This window comes from Lutjanus erythropterus, chromosome 18 (assembly GCF_056507025.1).
Source record: "Lutjanus erythropterus isolate fLutEry1 chromosome 18, fLutEry1.hap2, whole genome shotgun sequence".
NCBI lineage: Eukaryota > Metazoa > Chordata > Actinopteri > Lutjaniformes > Lutjanidae > Lutjanus > Lutjanus erythropterus.
The window spans coordinates 26,167,695-26,186,415 of NC_139334.1; the positions used below are offsets into that span (position 1 = coordinate 26,167,695).

Genomic DNA, 18,721 nt, shown 5'->3' on the forward strand with positions numbered 1-18,721 from the left:
CCAAATGGAATCCAATGCACATTTGTAGGTGGTTTTAAAAGTGATTCCAATCAGAGCTCTACAGATGTAATGTCTCAGTTTGGATGCTGTGGACACTCATATTGCATTGCAAATGCAATCTATGGTGTCAGTTTCAACACAACACACAACGACAATGTTAAATCCAAGGTGACAGAAGTGCATCAGAGCTGCTGAGCAGAATCTATGCTGCTACTAAGGACAACACAGAGAACAACAGTCCATGGACAGATGCAGAAATAAATTGTCAGCTTGCAGGCTGGGGTAAAGGGGCTTTTGGAGGGTGTCACCAGCTTATGTAGTTACTAACCTACACTGTTACCAAAGCAACTCATTCAAATAGGCTGGCAACGTCTGGACACACAAGTCCTCATCTGATCACCTGCACTTGTAAATAACAATGTGGATATTCTATCTTAAACATAGTTGCCCCCAAAATGTCACTGGTCTACCCAAATGCATTTTTTGTTGGCACAAATGACACCCTGGTCAGCTCTTGTGCCCCATAAATCATTATCTGATTGCTTAGTTCCATTCTGGTCATGTCAAATGTCTCTGTGTCGCCCAGACATCCCTTTGGTTAGAGAACTGCAAAAATGGACCTTAAGAGCCCCCATTTTTCCCTTAGAGATTCTGTCAACACCTAATTTATATGTATATATACAGGGATGTACTACTGTATATTGCAATAATATTTACTGTGTAAGATGACACTTAAACAACACTTAACACTTAAGTGTTGGATAAATCCACCACAAGACACCTGTCAAAATGTATTCTCAGCTATTCAGTCTGGTGTATCTTAATCTGAGGCAGCCCACCACACCGAGGAGCTAAAAACATGCTCAGCATATGGAACTACGATTGATGTAAGTATGCAGAGTTGATCCAGCAGTTTTATTCAAACCATCTGGTCACTGTTTACTCAACTCTGACGAGGGGAAGAATAACAGGAACCACAAGAAAATGTGTAGGCCTCAGTGACATGATGTTTATATTTAAGAAAATTAACAGCTGCACTTTCACAGTATGTTTATCAAATTTGTAGCTTTTCTGTCCAGTTTCTTTTAATGTCAGTGTGCTCATGTTCAGTTTTTACTTACTAGTATCACTATTTTTCAGGACATTTTCCTCTAGGTTAATATTCATTCATATTTCTTCATACAACAAGCAACGTTTTCCCTATAAAATGTTCACTCTGCTCTCTTAAACCTTCCTGTACATATCCTGAATACTAACATAGGCTTGCTATTGATAACTTGACAGCTACGCTCCCCCTTAGCTTTTAGTGAGTGGGGGGTTGTTCCTCCAGAGACACAAATACAGTAGTGTGGTGTGTTTGTACAGAAACCACAACCTTAACGTGCCCTTTTCCAAAACATGTCTGAGATTGACTGCATCGTCTGAGTCCAATTTCACAGTGTATGGAAGAACACACACATTCACACTAAGCTTTGGTCAGCAGGGACTTTTAAAGGAATAGCCACGTCTGAATTGAAGTCAGGTATCTTAAAGCTTTTTTTTAAAGATTACTGTTCTGCCTATATCATATTATTGATAGTAAAGATTAGAAACAAAGACAGGGAGAATGAGGGGTGCTTGGGTTTTCTGAAGTGTGGTTGTATGAGGTACTTATCCATAGTCAGAGTATTACCTACAGTAGATGATGATCAGCACGGTCTCAGTTTTGAGAAGTACTGGTGTAGGAAGCTAAGCAATGTACTGCTGTGAACAGTAAGCAGCAAAACATACATTAGCCACCAAAAAAAAAAACATATCAGTTTAAGTCTACACTGCATTTAGAATATTTTACTGCTTTTCCTTGCTGTCAGACAGCTTTTTCCACCATTACTTAAACCAAATTTTGCTCTCTCCAAAGCTACCAGACTCCTGTAATTTTATCTCTCTTCACACTGGAGTTGCTGGTTAGTTTGTTTGTGTTGCTGTGTGATTTTAGTGTTTTAAAGGTTTAGTTTGGATTCACCAAAATCACACAGTAACACAAACAAACTAACCAATCAAAGCGGTGATAGACCAGCAACTCCCATGTCCTGCAAGACAAAAGTACTGTATTTGCCAAAGGATATTTTGGCATATATAATGGAGGGTTCCCTTCAGAAAAGGCTGGATAAAGTGGGGAACAGTGTACACTTACATACAGACTATATGTGGGTGTGTATGTATGTGAGTGTGTATATATTTATGTGCTGGGGAAAATGACATGCCGCAAAGGCTCATGGGCAGTAGTCAAACCCACAGCCACTGCAGAGGACTCAGAACATGCAGCAAACACACACACAAGCTGAGCTACCAGGCCACCAACAATTATCAATTTAAGTGTATGCTATATATATAAAAAACATAGAAATTTTACACAATCTGCAACTGAGTGTTTTTATGTTGATTCCTGTGCTGAAATAAACAGTGTAATTTGTCAAAATCTTTGTTTTTTGTCTTTTTTTCCCATCTAGCAATAAAAACTAAATCTCTAAGGACACTTTTGTCTCTCAGATTGTGATTTGGTCACTTAAGTACACTGTGTACACCGTGCACAACACACATGTTCTCAAGCCTTTTCTACCTTTGTCTCACAAACATCCAAGTACAATCCTGCTGTAGTGGGTAACATATCTGACTTACAGTGCAGATATTCAATGGAAAGGGAGCCTGGGATACCTTATAGGCATAAAGAAGTAATTAACAGAAATAATGAGTGGATCATTGGTTAAATAAATGAAATACATTATGCACAGAATATAACAGATTATTTCATGATTTAGAAACAGATGATTCTGTAACTTTTGTTCCAAGGAACCCCGTCACATCACGCCACACAGTCTGTGGCAAGTATCCGATTTCAATAAAAAGGCCAACACTTTTATAACAGTCCAATCCTAATTCAAACCAACCCTCTCTCCCTCTCTCTCTCACACACACACTGAACTGTTTCTCTTCCTCTCTCGCCCCTGACTGAAGCAGGAACTCTCCATACCAATGTGCTCATGGATCAGATCTTGTGAAAGGCTCAAATCAACAACCAGGCACCAGTTCTCTGGATCAGCGAGGCTCTTTGCTTCAACATACAGAACACTTCTCAAAGTCATATCCTCCTGAGACGCTGCATGCACATTCCCACCAAAACACAAACACACACACACTGAACGTGCTCGCTAATCACTACCAGAGGTCTGCACCTTGTTGTGCTTCAGTAGAGAGAAAGCAACTGGAAAGCTCCAGGGCAACAAAGAAGACCTGACCTCAGAAGAACTTTATACCTAAACCAGTCAACATGAACAGGAGCCACATCAGAGGGAGTTGATGAATGATGGAAGAAACTGCATTACAGATGAACGCTGAGGGATAGGTTTAAGATATAGACACACATGTACAGTATAGAAGGAAAAAAGAAAACTGCAGTTGCTCAAAATAGATACACACAGTGGTCAAACTTTTCCTAGAAATTATGGGAAAGTACAATTAGGGTTTGTGGGCTTTCTCCGCCTAACTGTTCTGTAAAAAAAAGTGTCCAGGACCATAACAGGGATGTAATCTTTTCCAAACTCAACAGATAAATTTAACAGTACCACTTTCTAATAAGTGGCCCTTTAAAAGCTATAATAAGAACATCTTTTGGGCTGCCATGTTGTCATTTTGGCTGCTGTTTATGGTCTCCCAGCTTGACACTTGCGGTCTTTTTAGCTCTTTTACAAATCAGAAAACTCCCACCAATGGACCCTTTCACCCCTTGTCTTCTGGACAACAGCTGCACAGCATCTGGACCAAAGTCCATTTATAAATAGTTTATAAAATATTTAAAACTGCAGGTTTGACGCCTTATTAGAGAGTAAAAACGATTTACTACAATATATTGGACATATCAACACAATAAATAAATGTCTCAATAGCGTACTTAACTGTGACAATATCAATTTCAATATTTCAAAGTTAATTATTTTTAGCATCCTGAGCTTTGGGAAACAGAGATCAACATTTTTCACCATTTTCTGACATTTTATAAACCAAAAAATGAATTGATTAACTGAGACAATAATCGACAGATTAATTGAAAATGAAAATAATTGTTAGCTACAAGTTAAAAGGAAAAACAAATTTTATTTGAGGAAAAAAAGGCTGTACAGATCAGATTTATTATTCAATACAGAACATTTTTTAGACTGTCATTTTCCTTTGTTTTTAAATATTTAATATTGTGAGAAATATCAAATCTAGACTTTTTACATTGTTATTATCACATCTTGAGTTTTTGGTATCATTATATCACATTAATGCGTTATAAACATTGATTACCAAACAGAAAACACCATCAGAAAGGATATTGCAACCCAAATGTTGTTCTATGGCTTATAAGCGACCCATAAAGCATTTCTAACTAATTAAGTATCCATAGATACAACTCATTTACTCTTACTGTGCTTGTAAATGGCACCAAATTTACTAATTTCATGACACCACACCAGGTATGTGGCAGTGAATATAGCTCAAACTATTTTTCAAGCCAATATTTGGCTTTGGGGAGATTTTGTTTCCTCTTGCAGCATTCCTCACATTTTTTTCATCTTCAAATTTCAGCAAAAGTGGAGTTTGATTTACTAGTACAGATAGTATGAAGAAATATCCTACTGCAGATGGAGCTTGAGCTTGTAGAAGCCACTTTATAGCACAATGCTGCCTCATAGTTATCAAAGCAGTACTGACATACAGATAAGATGATACAACAGATGAGTATTAAATGTAACTGTTTGATTTCGTTTTAGAAATTTCTTGCATGTGATTGGAGTGTTAAAACAGCAAAATCACTGGCAAGTTCTGCAGCTAAATCACGATGGCACAAACTAAAGCTATTCACAAATCAGCCTTACCTTATGTTTGCAGTCAGAGGAGGTTATAACGGTTCCAGTGGAGAGAGGGGAGCTGGGTCTTAAATTTTGGTGATCCAGAGGTTCATAAACTGAACCCTCTAAGGCAAAAGATTGATAAATATCCGAAAACTTTTACTAATTCATCTCGTCCATCAAACAAGGGTCCAATTTGCGGGGCAGAGGTCCACCTAGCAGCCAATTACTCCAGACGGCGTTACTGTCTGTAAATTGCCAGCTGTGCAGCCTTCACTGAAGAGGAGGAGGAGGAGGAGGAGGAGGCTGGGAGACTGAAGTGGGCTGGATTTATTCCCTGGAAAGACACTAACTCTTTCATGGATGGTTCTGTAACAGGCTGTCTTCTCTTGCATAAGCCAAAAAACGTGAATTTCACATATTTCACACAGGAGCTACGTGCCTGAAGAGGAGCAACGTGTCCGCAGATGTACAACCGGAAAATAGCTGTAAATCTCTTGCAAATATTGACTGCAAAATCAACAAAATATTCTTACACTGACGTGAAGTTTATGTACGGTTAGGGTTAATGCTTAATAGGACTTTATGGCGACTTGACATTAAAGTGATATCTTTATCTTTATCATGTGAATTAAAGGTTGCCAGGTCCGCGGTTTTCCCGCGGAATTGGGCTACTTTGACTGGATTTTTTGTCCCGAAGTTGAGCATACCTATTTATATGCAAATTGCACGAATCATATCTATGAATAAAGATCCATATTTTGAATGAAATTATATGTTTACACTCAAATCCTATCAAATTTGACTGCAGGCCAGATCAGTACATACACACATATTTACTTTAAGTATATGATTAAATTTTGGTAAAGTAACATGATAAGGTGTCTGAGTTACAATAAGGTATTGCATGAACTACAAAAAATGGATATGAAGTAAAAACAGTGTATTTATGTTGTCCTGACAGGCAGGAAGGAGGAGAAGAGGGAGAAGACACACTTAAAACCAACAATTACTTTGTGTTCACAGCTATATTTTATTGATTATATACTGTATGTAATTACACAAGACCGATTTAGGACCTAGGTGAAATAAATGTTTTAGGAAAATTCCTTTTAACGCTGGCACACTTAACATTTATGGTATTATTTTGTAGATTATACAATACATTTTGCAATAATAGCAATGCTGATGGACTTCAAAATGTTTATATGGTTTTGTATAAGCATATGTTGAGTTTTTGATTTTGGGCTGGTTTTTGAGCTATTTTTATTCACTGTTGGGCTGCTTTTGTCACACAAACCTGGCAACCCTGGGTAAATATAATGTTAAAAGGTGAAAAAGGGTAGCAAAAATACATTATCTTACAGTAATAACAATAACAGTAAGCTTGCTCACTTTCTTGCCAAGAAGATCCGCTAGAAGTGAAGTTGCAGAGTTGCTAAGCTAGCTTGTTGCGAGCTCGTAGCTTGTGGCCTCGTCAATGCTAATGATTAGCTTGCTCATTAGCAAACATTAGTTAAAGAAATACTTGATGTTGTATCAAGAAAAAACTCTTTTTTGTTTGTCCCTGGCTTCACAGAGATAACAGGGTCCCAGAAAGTACAAAAAAAAAAATCTTCATAGACATTTATCCACTGTAGATAAAATCTAAAAATCTAAAAATGTCACACAGCAACAGTTTTTCAGCTTTTCTTTGGTGTTTTTGGTAATTCACTACGGGGTTTCCAGGCAAGCTAGAAGGGAACCCTTGATTCGTGAAACTCTCGCGAGATTTGAACGCGATGGACATTTTCATTACGTTTTATGATGTATGTATAATGAATAAACATTTAGTTTGGGGATGGAAAAACACTTGGTTAGGGTTAAGGAGAAATCATGGTTACAGTTAAAATGATTTTACGCGGGTCTGGGGTTCCCTTCTAGACACCCTCATTTGCATGATGTTAACAATTCCAACTTTATGCAAATTGGGGTTTTCCAAGAGTGTATTTTAAGAGCTCTATGTGAGCCAACAATTGCCCATGTGTTGTTTTTTTATGCATTCTTACTGGAAAATTTTATGTAAAACTGCTTTGGAAATAAATAAATAAAATATGTAAATGAAGCCAGGGGTCAGTCCACATTGGCTGGAATCCCACAGTGCCTTGCAAATGTATTTGCTTGTGTCGCATAGAAAATTAAACCAAATACTCAATATCTGTTATTGTTTTGTATGTCCAAACTAAATAAAATCCATCTGCTGCTACTAAAATGTTGTAATAATTATATATCATTTAATACCTGCTCACAAAAAGGGTAAAACACAAATCGCTTTTTCAGTGTGAGCTATGTCAGCCAGCTGCTGGCAGTAGATTCACATTTAGCTTCCAAATGTACCAGCAGTACAAAGCTTCTCATCCAACTCTCACCAAGAGAGAAAGAATAAACTCAAACACGCCCCTTAAAAGTGCTCCCATAAAAACATCAAAGACAATCACAAAGATATGAAACGTTTGTATTTAATAGGGACGATGCAATAAGAAATTTGTGATCACTCAGTTACAAAAAGTACATTTTCTTTGCAACGTAGAAGCAAACAACAGAGGGAAACGTTGAGAATTACACATCAGTTCATCTCATTTCAAATGCTGAACACATTAATGTATTCCATACAAAAACATGACAGGCACTTCATTTAAAATCAACTTACTGTATAAACAACTTGCAGATACTATCTTGAGTAACTGGCAGCTGAAAAACTGTGTCCACTGAATTTACTAGTATTTTGGGAGTCAAACCTCTTCATTAGGTAGGTTATGATTCATTATGGTCCCTGTAATCCATCAATGGAGCGAACAAACAGATTACGTTAAAATGGGACGGATAAGCATTAAATGAAATACTGGGACAAATGACTCTGATAACACACACATCAGAGACACAAGGTTCAACAATGTTCAAGTTCTAACTTTCTAAATTCTTTTTTAAGAACAAAAACTCAGGGAGACTGACCAAGACAAACATTAAACTCAAAATATTACTTAAGTACATACTGAATGTGCCCACAACAGAAGTGATTTACGTTCACAGGACGTCAACCTCCATTGGAGGGATGCACCAAGTTTCTGCATTAGAAGAACATTTTTCTTGGACCTGGGGCAAATTCAGGGATATAATGCCCTAATTTTTACCTCTATTTTCACATTTAAAAATATCTTTCCACTTGCTCTGATTTCTCTTCAGAAGGAAAGGGATGTAGTGGCTCAAGGGCACTTCAGCAGGGTAGAGGTTTTAAATTTATTTGTCATACTTTACAGTACAGTCTCACTCACCCCAACACTGATTGTCTTGATTTCCTGATACAAGCACTGTTGTTAAAACAGTTTTCAGTAAACAACTGGGTTCATGAACTTAATAAAAATGGAGATCTGAATTGGATAAAAAACATTTACAGAAGCAGAAACAATCAAGAAATGACAGTTAATGTCTCCGACAGAGATCAAGTCTAATGAAATGATGACCTCTTGCATGTTTTAAGTTGATGATGGTGTCATTTGAGAGAAAATGAAATGTAAATTTTAATATGAGTCAAACATCCAGTGAGGAAAACTTGTTTGTTTTTTGCAGGAACTGTTTAAAAATCATTTACCATTCACATCAAGTCCAACTGATGACAATGAAAATGCTCAAAGGTGATAAAACACTATTAAGTGGTTAGAAAAGATTCTCAGTGTAAGTAAGACTACCAGATGGACTGGGGTGCACTGACAATATCTTGCCTAATATCATCCTATAATACAGAAAAATCAAGAGCTGACACGGTAGTGAGTTAAATTTTAGAGATCAACTGTCTTGACTCTCAAGATATCGATGACTTTTACAAGATGAATCAGTGCTGTTTGAGTTCATGTAGAACGGCCAATAATTCATCTGTAGTACAACTTAAAAAATAATATAAAAACAGCTAGTTCCAGCTTCTCAAATATGAAGATTTCCTGCATTTCTTTGTCTTTTTTCTAATAGTAAACTGAATGTGATGTTGCATTAGGGCCATTAGGTTGCAAAAAGCCAGGATAGTAGGTAATATTCCAAGACAAACTCAGAATTTCTGAGATTAAAGTGGTAAATTTGCAAGAAATAAAAACTTGGATATTCTGGCATTAAAGTGGTAAATTCACTTGACCTTTTTTTAATTATGACAGAAAACTTGAATATTCTCCTGGAGTTTTTTCTAGCAAATTCATGACTTTATAATCTCAGATATCATCCAGCTTTGCCTTGTAAAATTTGTGTATTTGTGAAGCCTACAATGGCCATATTACACCATCGTGACTTAATATCATTGGGTTTAGAATTGTTGTTAAGAAAAATCAAGAATTTTTAAGTCATCTTTGGCTCTGGAAATTACAGTTGGGCATTTTTAACAATTTTCTGAGATTGCGAAGACCAAACAATTTAACCAACAACAGATTCTGATTCTGATCAGTTTTTCCTTTTGTGGTAAAATGTTTCATGTGATTTTCTTTAAGTTCTAGCATCCATAATATGAACTCATACACTATAATCCAACTGAACAAACTCCCACCCCCTGATACCTAAGGAGAGTAAAATAAATCATAAAAAGTACTTCCAAATATTTGGCCCCAGGACCTGATACCCACTGAGGGGTAAGTTCAGTCCACAAGACAAGACTATGATGACAAGTACTTTTTAACCTACAGTATTTCAGGCAACTGCGGTGAATTTCCTTGAGGTGTTTCAGACCAAACTTGGCTTGTTTCTGAAAAGCTCTGCAGACAAAACTTCACTGCATACGACTTTGGTCAGGACAGGATACAGACTTCTATCCACTGACCACAACTGAGGCCACGATTTTACAAACCAGCTTGATTTCTGACAACATAATGGGACCACCAAATGTTTAACAGTTTGCCCGCCACCACCGAAATGGACCAGTAACTGGCTGGTGGCTGAAGTAACATCCCACTGTGGAATTGATTCTGAACAGTCTAAAGTGCTAATGGTCTTTGCAGCAGATTGACAAGTACTTCTTTGGATGTAGTTTGGACTGATTAGGACGGATGCAGAAGCTCTAACAGGGCTCCAACCGCTCCAAAGTAACCCTAAAAAAACAGGAAAAGAACTCTGAGTTAGAAATCATGGAGCCCATTAAAGCATAATCTACATTTTTGGTCTTTTTGTTATTTACCTCATGCCGTAGGAAGAGTGCCTTGAGCTGTCCTTTAGACCAGTAGTCCATGGCGTAGGCCAGCAGTTTCATGGAGAGGGTGTTCACTCTCAGGAAGTTTCCCACAAACACCACCCTCTCTATGTTCTGGGTTATGACAGAGAATGAAGAGGAAATTATTAGATTGAAAGTTAGAAAGTAAGCAGGATTAACACAATGTGTCATTTCAAATATTGAAAAAGCTTTTTGGTTTCTATGAGTGATGGAACACCAGACTGTATTGAAAGTATGAGTATATTCAAATTCAAGCATACTCCTAACCTTGAAAACATAACGGTTAAATTAGGTATTTTGCAAACTCTCAAGACTTTGTACGAATCCTGTCTCCAATATTCTTGCAGTTTTTTTTGTTTTTTTTTATTTAACTTTTGATTAGTTTTAATAATCAAACAGCATTTTTTTTTTTTACCTTGCTTGTAAAGCATTTTGGTCAACATATATTGTTTTTAAACTTAAAACCCACAAATAAATAAATGTATTTGTCCACTGATTGAGGTTGTGTTTTTGAAACCTGACAGTTTGATTGATAAATTAAAAACACACATCTCATTCGTTGTTGCGAAGTCTTAAATTGGTTTCCGTGTTGAACGCCCCATGCTTTGGGCTGTAAAAGACACGTGGACAGTGAAGTTTACGTCCTCTACGCCTTCATAGCCCTGTACAATGCTGCTTGATCAAGACGCCACAAGGCAGCACCGTAAAGAGGCTGAACGCGAAGAGGAAAACGGCCAGCAGGGACACCGGTGGGGGGAACTGATTTTTGCACAGACTGATCAAACATAAATTTTAACATCCCATGTAAAAATTCTGATTCTCTGATACCAACACGCGGCAAGCAAGAAATCATTTGTATGTCACCCCACTTTCCCATGCAGTAGAAACGTTTGCACATATGTACTCTTCATCCTTGTCAACTGTTCATACCAAACAGTGTCCTTGTATTCTGATTCAGTTTAAGACTTTTATGACTGTTTGTAATGTTGTCACAACATTATAAGTTGTTTTGCCTGCAGCAATCCACTGTTAATTGGTAATGACACGAGCAAAATTCACAAACAGATGCCAGTAAAATACGCCTCACTGTTACTAACCTCATTGAGAGCACACATCCTGGTGATGGAGCCGATGTTATTAGTGATGGTGACCAGTGTCGCCCTGGCCAGGTCCTCTTTGGACACCGACTCCCTCTTCTCTTTGGACATCATGTTGCCAAAACTACCAAATCAAAACATGAGAAATATTAGATGTTCACAAGTCTGTTAAAATTCTGCAGTGTCATGCATCAAACATGCAATCCTAAAACTGACTCAGACCAAATAATCTTTTTAAAACATGTTTGGAAGCTACACATATTTAAAGTAGCACACAGATGTTAATGTTCAACTTTTTGCTCAGAGTGCATCAAATTGATTTCAAGGCTTCTTGTTTTTACCCTGGGATAGGAAAGACCAAATTTAGAACTGCCCTGGTTCCCTGTTTTATTAAAAACAGGCTCGTGACCTACAGTAAAGAGAGAGAGAAAAAAAAAGCTGCTGTAAACCGCACCTTGAGGCTACAGCCCAGCCTGGCAGTCCAAACCTCTCATAGTCTCCTCCGTAGATGTCCCGAACCAGCTTGTCCACTCGGGTGCTCTCCCCTTGAGAAGCCATTTCTAGAGCTTCCTCGAAAGTAGAGCAGCCAGTCAGCAGGCAGCACAGGCCCAGGAAGGTCCCACCACCGAGGCTGTGAACATATACAGAGACAGAGAGATCATATATTAATATTCTAGAAATGTAACATACATCAACTGCCTGCCAGACTGAGTACAGACTGTAACGTCTCAGTTGAAGTCTAAAACTGAGGGCAAAGAGAAATGTCTCCGCAAGACCGAGCTCTCCAAAAACAGTTATGTACATTATACAGACTCCCAGTTCAAATACACTCCTCTAATGTTTCTTTATCAGCACAAAGGGCCATTATGTTGAGTGAGAACTAAGCATTTAAGAGTCCCTTTCAAAGCCACCAGACAGAGAAACCACACGTAAAAATAAACCCGTGCAGAGAGTAGGAGGAGGTGAAACTGTCAGTTTAACTAACATTTTTCAAACTTTAAACCAAACTAAAATCAAACTAACAAAGAGCCATTTTTCTTCAACTCTCAACCCGACAGTTGGTGAAGGAAGTGGTTTGGTAACCAACGGCTAAAAAATGCTGTTAGTTTTCACACCAGGGCACAAGGGAGACACAGAGGCAGACGTCACCAAACAGGCCACCCACCTGACTGAGGAGCACCCGCCCCCGCAAATCCTTGCATCGTTTAACCTGGTATCAATCTGTGTGTGGTTTCCACGTGTCAAGTTTCTGTTTCTGTTCTATTTTTCTATTCACTTCTGGAGAAAGTGACATGCAAAGCAAACCAAAAGACTTTTTTTAAATTTGTAGTGCTGCAGCTGACTGCACTATCCTGAGATCAATAATACTGACATTAAACAGTCGATACGAACAAAAGGCGGGCTCTGTACAGACAAAAGATGGCTTAACAATGACCTTGAGGTTGCATTAATAAATCTTTTGGGGGATTACAAGTTTCAGTAAGTGGACAACTTGTCCTTTTCTTGTTTATGTTGTTGTCACAACATCAGATTTTTACTGCACCATTTTCATTTCATTTTCAAGTTTGTTTCTCGTGAGTTTTTCTTTCTTTTTTGGCAAATAATTTATACTCAGGGAGGTGGAGAAGAGTCTGTAACCATAACTGTAACTGATTTAAGAGTATACTGCATTTTTAAGAAGCACTGGATTATTTACATGATATTATCATATGTATTGTTGACATGATATCAATATTTCTTTCTTTCTTTCTTTTTTTTTTTTTTTGTTTAGTAATAAAATTATTGTGAATACCACATGTTGCAACACCCCTAACCTGTACCCAACTGGGGTTAGAGTTAGTTTATATCTCCTCTCCCACAGAGTGCCATGTTTCTACAGTAGCTCACAGTGGAAAACCAAACACCGGCCTTCTGTGTTTTTCTCAAGTTTCAAGGACACAGCGCTCCTAAACACTTGGAGAAAGAGGGTGAGATGAAGGGTATTCAGTTGGTTGGAATCTGCAACCTCACCGCTAGATGCCACTAAATCTTACACACTGGTCCTTAGTTTAGTATTATATTCATTACTGATAACAGGCTAAGGATGGGCGACATGTCCCTAAAATAATATCACAATGTTTCAGGGTATTTTGTGATAATAATGAATGAAAATACTGACTTGGTTTAGAACTCTCACTAGCTGTTGAGTTCTCCTCATGGTATTTTTGGCTCTCCTCGTACTTAATCGGGTGCTTCTGCTTGACATGGTAGATTAGTTTGCTGTATTGGTCCTTTTCTTTCACTTCTTACATATTATCAAGGTTTGTTGTGCATCTCACCTTTTGAAACCAAACCACTTTCACATAACTTCCTGTTTGGAACTAACTCATCCAGTGTCATATTGCCATTACAACAACAAGATATTTTTTTTATCATAAAACATAACGATATGGCACATCCCTATTCCTGACATTAGAATGTATCTCCTCAATTCATCCATTTATGATTTAGGCTATAGACTTTCTCTTATGATGACAAGAGATGGAGAAATGCCTGTCACCATTTTCTAGAACTCAAGGTGATGTCATCAAATGTCTTGTTTCTAGTTTCTTTTGATAAAACAAAACCCATCATGTAACAAAATTCTCCCATGAATTTTGCTGGATAATGCAGCTGGACCCAACGTTTGTATTTTTACTTAAAAAATTACTTACACAATTAATCAGTTACCAAAATAATTGCATGTTGTTAATCAGTCAATCTATTAATTCTGAAACTGTTGCAGCTCTACTCGAGTCAATGATCATTTACATTGAAAATTGCACTTAATGAATAATTTGTCTGCTAAGCAAACCTATAAGTATTAGTATTAGCAGTGGTATGACCTGACAGTGTCTTAGAAGGCCTCATGCTTAATGGTCCTATCTTAGCATGATGAGCATTAAATATTTAAATGCAAACAATTCCATTATATTTCACTCAAATTTATCTCCCTAAAAGCACATTATCACAGAGCATGTTACTCTTAAAGCTGTAAAAAGGCTAATAATCGAGCAGTGCACAGTAAATCTCTGATCTCTGATAATTACCTGGTCCCTGTAACTCGTTTGTAGTTGCTCTCAGAGTAGACGGCCAGAATGCTGACCCCGGACCCTATGTTGACCAGCAGCAGAGGATAGGGGTTCTCCAGTGTGTAGGGCCTCTGGATGCAACGATCTGGGTCGGTGGGGTTTTCAAAGTAGTAGCACTCTGAGGGTCCGCTGGACATCACCGAGTCGATGTACAGCACCCCCCTGATCAAACAGTCCAGCTCATCCAGCTTGTGAAGCTCCAGGTCCGCCATCTTTTTTGTTGTTTTTTTTCATAAGAGGAAAGAGAACATGGATTACACCACTGAGGGGATGTGGTCAGGAGGACAACACACAGGCAGGAAACAAGGAGGGAGGAGAGACAGCAGGGGGGCAAGGAAACAGGAACCTTTATTACAATTCAATCAGAATACATCTCACCAAAAAAAAGAGAGAAAAAAGAAATCACATCTCTTGTGAAAACAGATTGTGCAATTGTACATCACAGACTGATAAAAACATAACACTGTTTTGTTCTACATTTCTGGATTGTTTTCCTTTTAATATCTCACCTTTCATTTTTTATTTAATTATAATACACACCCTCTTTTACTATTCTATTATTTTATTTTATGCTTTTAACTTTTCATTTACTTTTTACCTACTAGTTTTATAATTTTATTGATAAATTTTACTTTATTTAATTTTCTAGTTTGAGTTTTTATCCTGGTGTCTCCTCACTTCTGATAGTGTTTTCTCAGTTCCTGTTTTTAATGAGTGCTGTTCTTATTTTAGTGTTGTAATTACAAAGTCGTTGCTTCATGTGTGAGGTTGTTTTATTGTGTGAAGCACTTTGTGTTAGATTTCACTTGTATGAAGAGAGTTATGTAAATAAAGTCTGATTGGTTAATAGCACTTGGAGGGATAGACAGTGACACAAACAGACTACATAAACTGGCTCCTAAACTGGCTGCGAACCGGACACGTCTGAAGCCGTGATGGAGAGAAGGACAGTGAACAAACTGTTATCCATTATGAATAACCCTGACCCGCCTCTCCGCCACCGACTGGACAGACAGTGGAGCTCTTTCTCCAACAGGCTGGTTCAGCTTTGCTGTCATAAGAGCCGATTCAGGAATTCTTTCTTGACCAAAGCAGTAACTCTGTACGACACGTCACCTTTGTCTAACAGAGAACATCCAGAACTCTCAGGTCTTCAGTTTCAGATGAACTGAGCACCACTCTGTTCTGTTGTTTCAAAACCTTTACATGGTTATTTTGCACATCTTCATAAAACTATGATACCTGATTGTAATATATATTCATGTTTCCATGTCTGTAGTGTACTATAGTATATATTTTTTGTTGTGTCTTTTTTTCTATTGATATATTTCTCTCCTGGCATGCCTACGTGTATTGGTGTGCATTAACTGTTTCTGTGCAATGTCTGGATAGCCTGCTGCTGCAACGCTAGAATTTCCGAACCAATAAAGCACATCCACCTATCCTCCTATCCTCCTATCCATCTCTCTATCTGTCTGTTGTGCAATAATCAGAATTTATCTCATTATCAAACTGTGATAATTGTAATTGTCCATATAATTTAAAGAATTCTTTCTTGTGGTCCAGAAGACAAAAAGTGACCTTCACCATGTGTCAGAGAATGAATCTGCTTTGATTTCTGCCAATTACATGAACACTTTAAAAACTGCACATTTAATGAAATGCCTTTTTGTCCTGATATTCACTGGCTGTGTGTTTAAGGTGCTACAGTACTACCTGGTACTTGCTCTTTACCTGTTTCTTGCCCTAATTACCTGTTAATTACCTTTTACTTTAAGCAAGAAACAATCTGTGTTAGTTATGGTAATTTTTGGTCACAAGAGATGTGTTTTTTCTTCTTTCGTTTGTGGGTAGTATTCCAACTAATTTGATTTTGGCATGTGTCAGAAAATGAATTTAGTTTGATTACTTGTGAATTGCATGAAGGTGTTCAGAATAAGACATCTAATAAAAACCCTCTTTAGCCTTGAATTCACTGGCCGGTTATTTTAGATTCTCTCCATCACCGTCTACTCTGCTGTGATTACAAAGATTTCCATCAAATGCTATAAATATGTGATGACTTCACAATTCTCTCCTCATTTCTTCCTGCCCACCTTCACTGTCCAGCCTGTAAAAGCAAACAAAAGGGACCCACCGTGCGGAAATCAGACTCAAACTTGTACGCCCCCCCTCCTGTGGCGCAGAGGGTGGTGTGGAGGCTCGAGAAGTGCTTGTTGCGGCCCATCTGCAGGAAGGCCGGCAGGTCATGCGTGGGGAAGCGAATGAAGTGCAGGTTGCCCGTCCTGCCGCACAGCGTCAGGTCCTGCAGCTCCAGGTGCACATCCCTGATGCCCGTTTTACCATAGGCAGTGTTGGAGGTCAGGTAGCGCCGGATGCTCTTCAGATTCTCCACCTCTTCCTGCTCCTCCTCGGCTGTGATGTCTTTGGGCTCAAAATACACCAGCTTCACCAGAGTGCCTCCAATGTCCATGCCAAACCAGGGAAATGCTGCAACATGTGAGATAATATATGTAAAAAAAATAATAATCACAAACCAACATTTTGTGTTTTTTAAAAATATATTTAATTATAATATTCACTCATATGTTTATTATTTGAATGCTTAATGACAGTGCGGACAAATAGAGCTGATGTCTCATTGTTGGCCGACATAATGACAAGCAGCTTCATCCTCAGGAGCAGCAGCAGTACAGTGTGTACCAAGAACGCCATCTTGTTGCAAAATAGATCCTGGCTATTTACTGCCTCTACATCTCACCCATATTACATTGTAATACCAATGCCAAAATTATTTTCTCCATTTTAGCATCATTGCAGCACATTATGCAGCTATTTGCTATATATTTTTGAGGTATTTATGCGGCTCTTTACAAGATTTTCTTTCCAAATCTGCATATTCTCTGGCTGTCTTTTGTGGGGAACGCCTTTGATTTTTGTAAACATGCAACGGTGCCTTGCCCAGTAAATACACTAAGCCCACGGTAGCAATGTGAACACCTACGCGGCCTTGTTTTCTTCACCGAGTCGACCCGATGCCTCGTCGTCGAGTTGGAGGTCCGCCGCTCGGATGTGGCTCTCGCTGCCGACCCGGCTGCCTCATTGTTGGGCTCGTGTCTGAAATAACCGCCGGGCATCTCCGTGTTGGACCGCGGCTGCTTCGTGGGCGTTTCGTCTTCGTCGATACCTTCATCGTCGCGTTGGTGGCCATTGAACGCCATTGAAATGACAAAATCAGCTACATATATGCTGTAGTTTATGATAAATTAAACCATTGGACGTCAATGATTTCTCTGGACAATGAAGTCCGAGGCTCTATAAGCTAGCTAATTAGCTAGCTAAGTAGCTGTGTCGTTACACACGGCCCGGGTACATGTCCTTTTTATGTTCGCTGTCAAGACTGAGGGGGGCGGGGCCAGGAGGTGATTGAAGGGCGTCAGAACCAATCAGAAAGCGAATCAGTCAGTCAGAAAACAGTTTATAAAAGGAAGCTGATGTCACATTTTTCTTCAGTTTTGGGGCACATCAAAAGAACATCATGTATTTATATTTAGTAATGGTAAAACAAAGACAATTTATAATCCAAAATAAATTATGAGAACTACATGTAAAAAAATAACATAATATTATCACAATGTATCTTATCAACTATTATAATTTACACAACATGATAGGAATGTTAATTAGCACTGTAACAATAAGGATCTGAATATTAAGGAAGACCACAGGAAATAGAAATAAAGGATTTAATTAACTGTGCAGTAAAATTCCATTGATACATTTTTGTTTCCAAATTCATTTATAAATCTATAAATACATCAACTAAATTACAAAGTAATACATTATTCTATATTTAATTTAAAAAAGGATTTACAAATGAAATATGAATCCATCAATAACTCAGATTCAAAGGAATTTGCAGATGTTTTTTTTTTTTGTTTATTTATTGATGAATTAATATTTCATGTGTAAATCATTTGTTATATTCAAAACAAATATCAAGTAATGGCTATTTCTTTTATTAGTTATTTTATTAATAATTATATTTTAATATGGCCAATTATTGCTAATTTAATTTATTGTATAATTCTTAATTAATGTTTAAAGCTTTATTACTATCCCCTTGCCACTTGTAGTCCTAAATATACAATTAAATATCCAGTCTGAGACAAAACTTTCTAAATTGCTCCAATGCTTACAATTATTCATTTTATTTCATTTTCTAAATTATATTATTATACAAATTATTTTTTTAGGTTATAAAAAAAAATGCAGTAGATGAAAAGGAAAACAGCTCTATTTTATAGAGCTGACAGACACTTGCTTTCTCTGAAGAGAACTCAACATCTACTTTCAATAATTATTTTTACAATTTCAGGTTTATTGGTGTGATTTTCAAGTGCATAGCTAATGACAGGATAG

At 37.7% G+C, this 18,721-nt stretch overlaps 2 protein-coding genes across 7 annotated transcripts in view; both read right to left on the reverse strand.

Annotated features, from left to right (window-relative positions):
• loxl3b (lysyl oxidase-like 3b) overlaps positions 1 to 5,156 on the reverse strand; it is a 32,623-nt gene extending 27,467 nt beyond the window's left edge. For 3 of the 5 annotated variants that reach the window (XM_084741859.1, XM_084741856.1, XM_084741854.1), the window contains exon 1: positions 4,899 to 5,154. The gene's annotated coding sequence lies outside the window, so the exon portion shown is untranslated. Of the gene's footprint in view, positions 1 to 4,898 lie in introns of all 5 variants that reach the window. The other 2 variants (XM_084741855.1, XM_084741858.1) reach the window with 2 other exon arrangements.
• Positions 5,157 to 7,355: 2,199 nt separating this feature from the next.
• pank2 (pantothenate kinase 2) lies at positions 7,356 to 17,736 on the reverse strand. 2 transcript variants are annotated; one of them, XM_084742623.1, is made up of 7 exons: positions 17,304 to 17,736; positions 16,437 to 16,789; positions 14,258 to 14,511; positions 11,677 to 11,820; positions 11,190 to 11,313; positions 10,060 to 10,185; positions 7,356 to 9,973 (listed from the first exon to the last, which is right to left on the reverse strand). In XM_084742623.1, the coding sequence occupies exons 1-7, from the start codon at positions 17,518 to 17,520 to the stop codon at positions 9,923 to 9,925; spliced, it is 1,269 nt and encodes a 422-aa protein (XP_084598749.1). In that variant the 5' UTR covers positions 17,521 to 17,736; the 3' UTR covers positions 7,356 to 9,922. The 2 variants fall into 2 exon arrangements, with proteins under 2 accessions (XP_084598749.1, XP_084598748.1); XM_084742622.1 differs by having other exon boundaries at positions 11,644 to 11,820; positions 17,304 to 17,724.
• Between the last annotated feature and the right edge of the window lie 985 nt (positions 17,737 to 18,721).

Excerpts from the sequence above, each read along its gene's own strand:
- pank2 (XM_084742622.1), bottom strand. The coding sequence starts at position 17,520 with ATGGCGTTCAATGGCCACCAACGCGACGATGAAGGTATCGACGAAGAC. Across the intron at positions 14,512-16,436 it reads TTGAGTCTGATTTCCGCACG|ATGGCGGACCTGGAGCTTCA; the intron begins GTGGGTCCCTTT and ends ACAACAAAAAAG. Across the intron at positions 10,186-11,189 it reads GGATGTGTGCTCTCAATGAG|AACATAGAGAGGGTGGTGTT; the intron begins GTTAGTAACAGT and ends GTCATAACCCAG.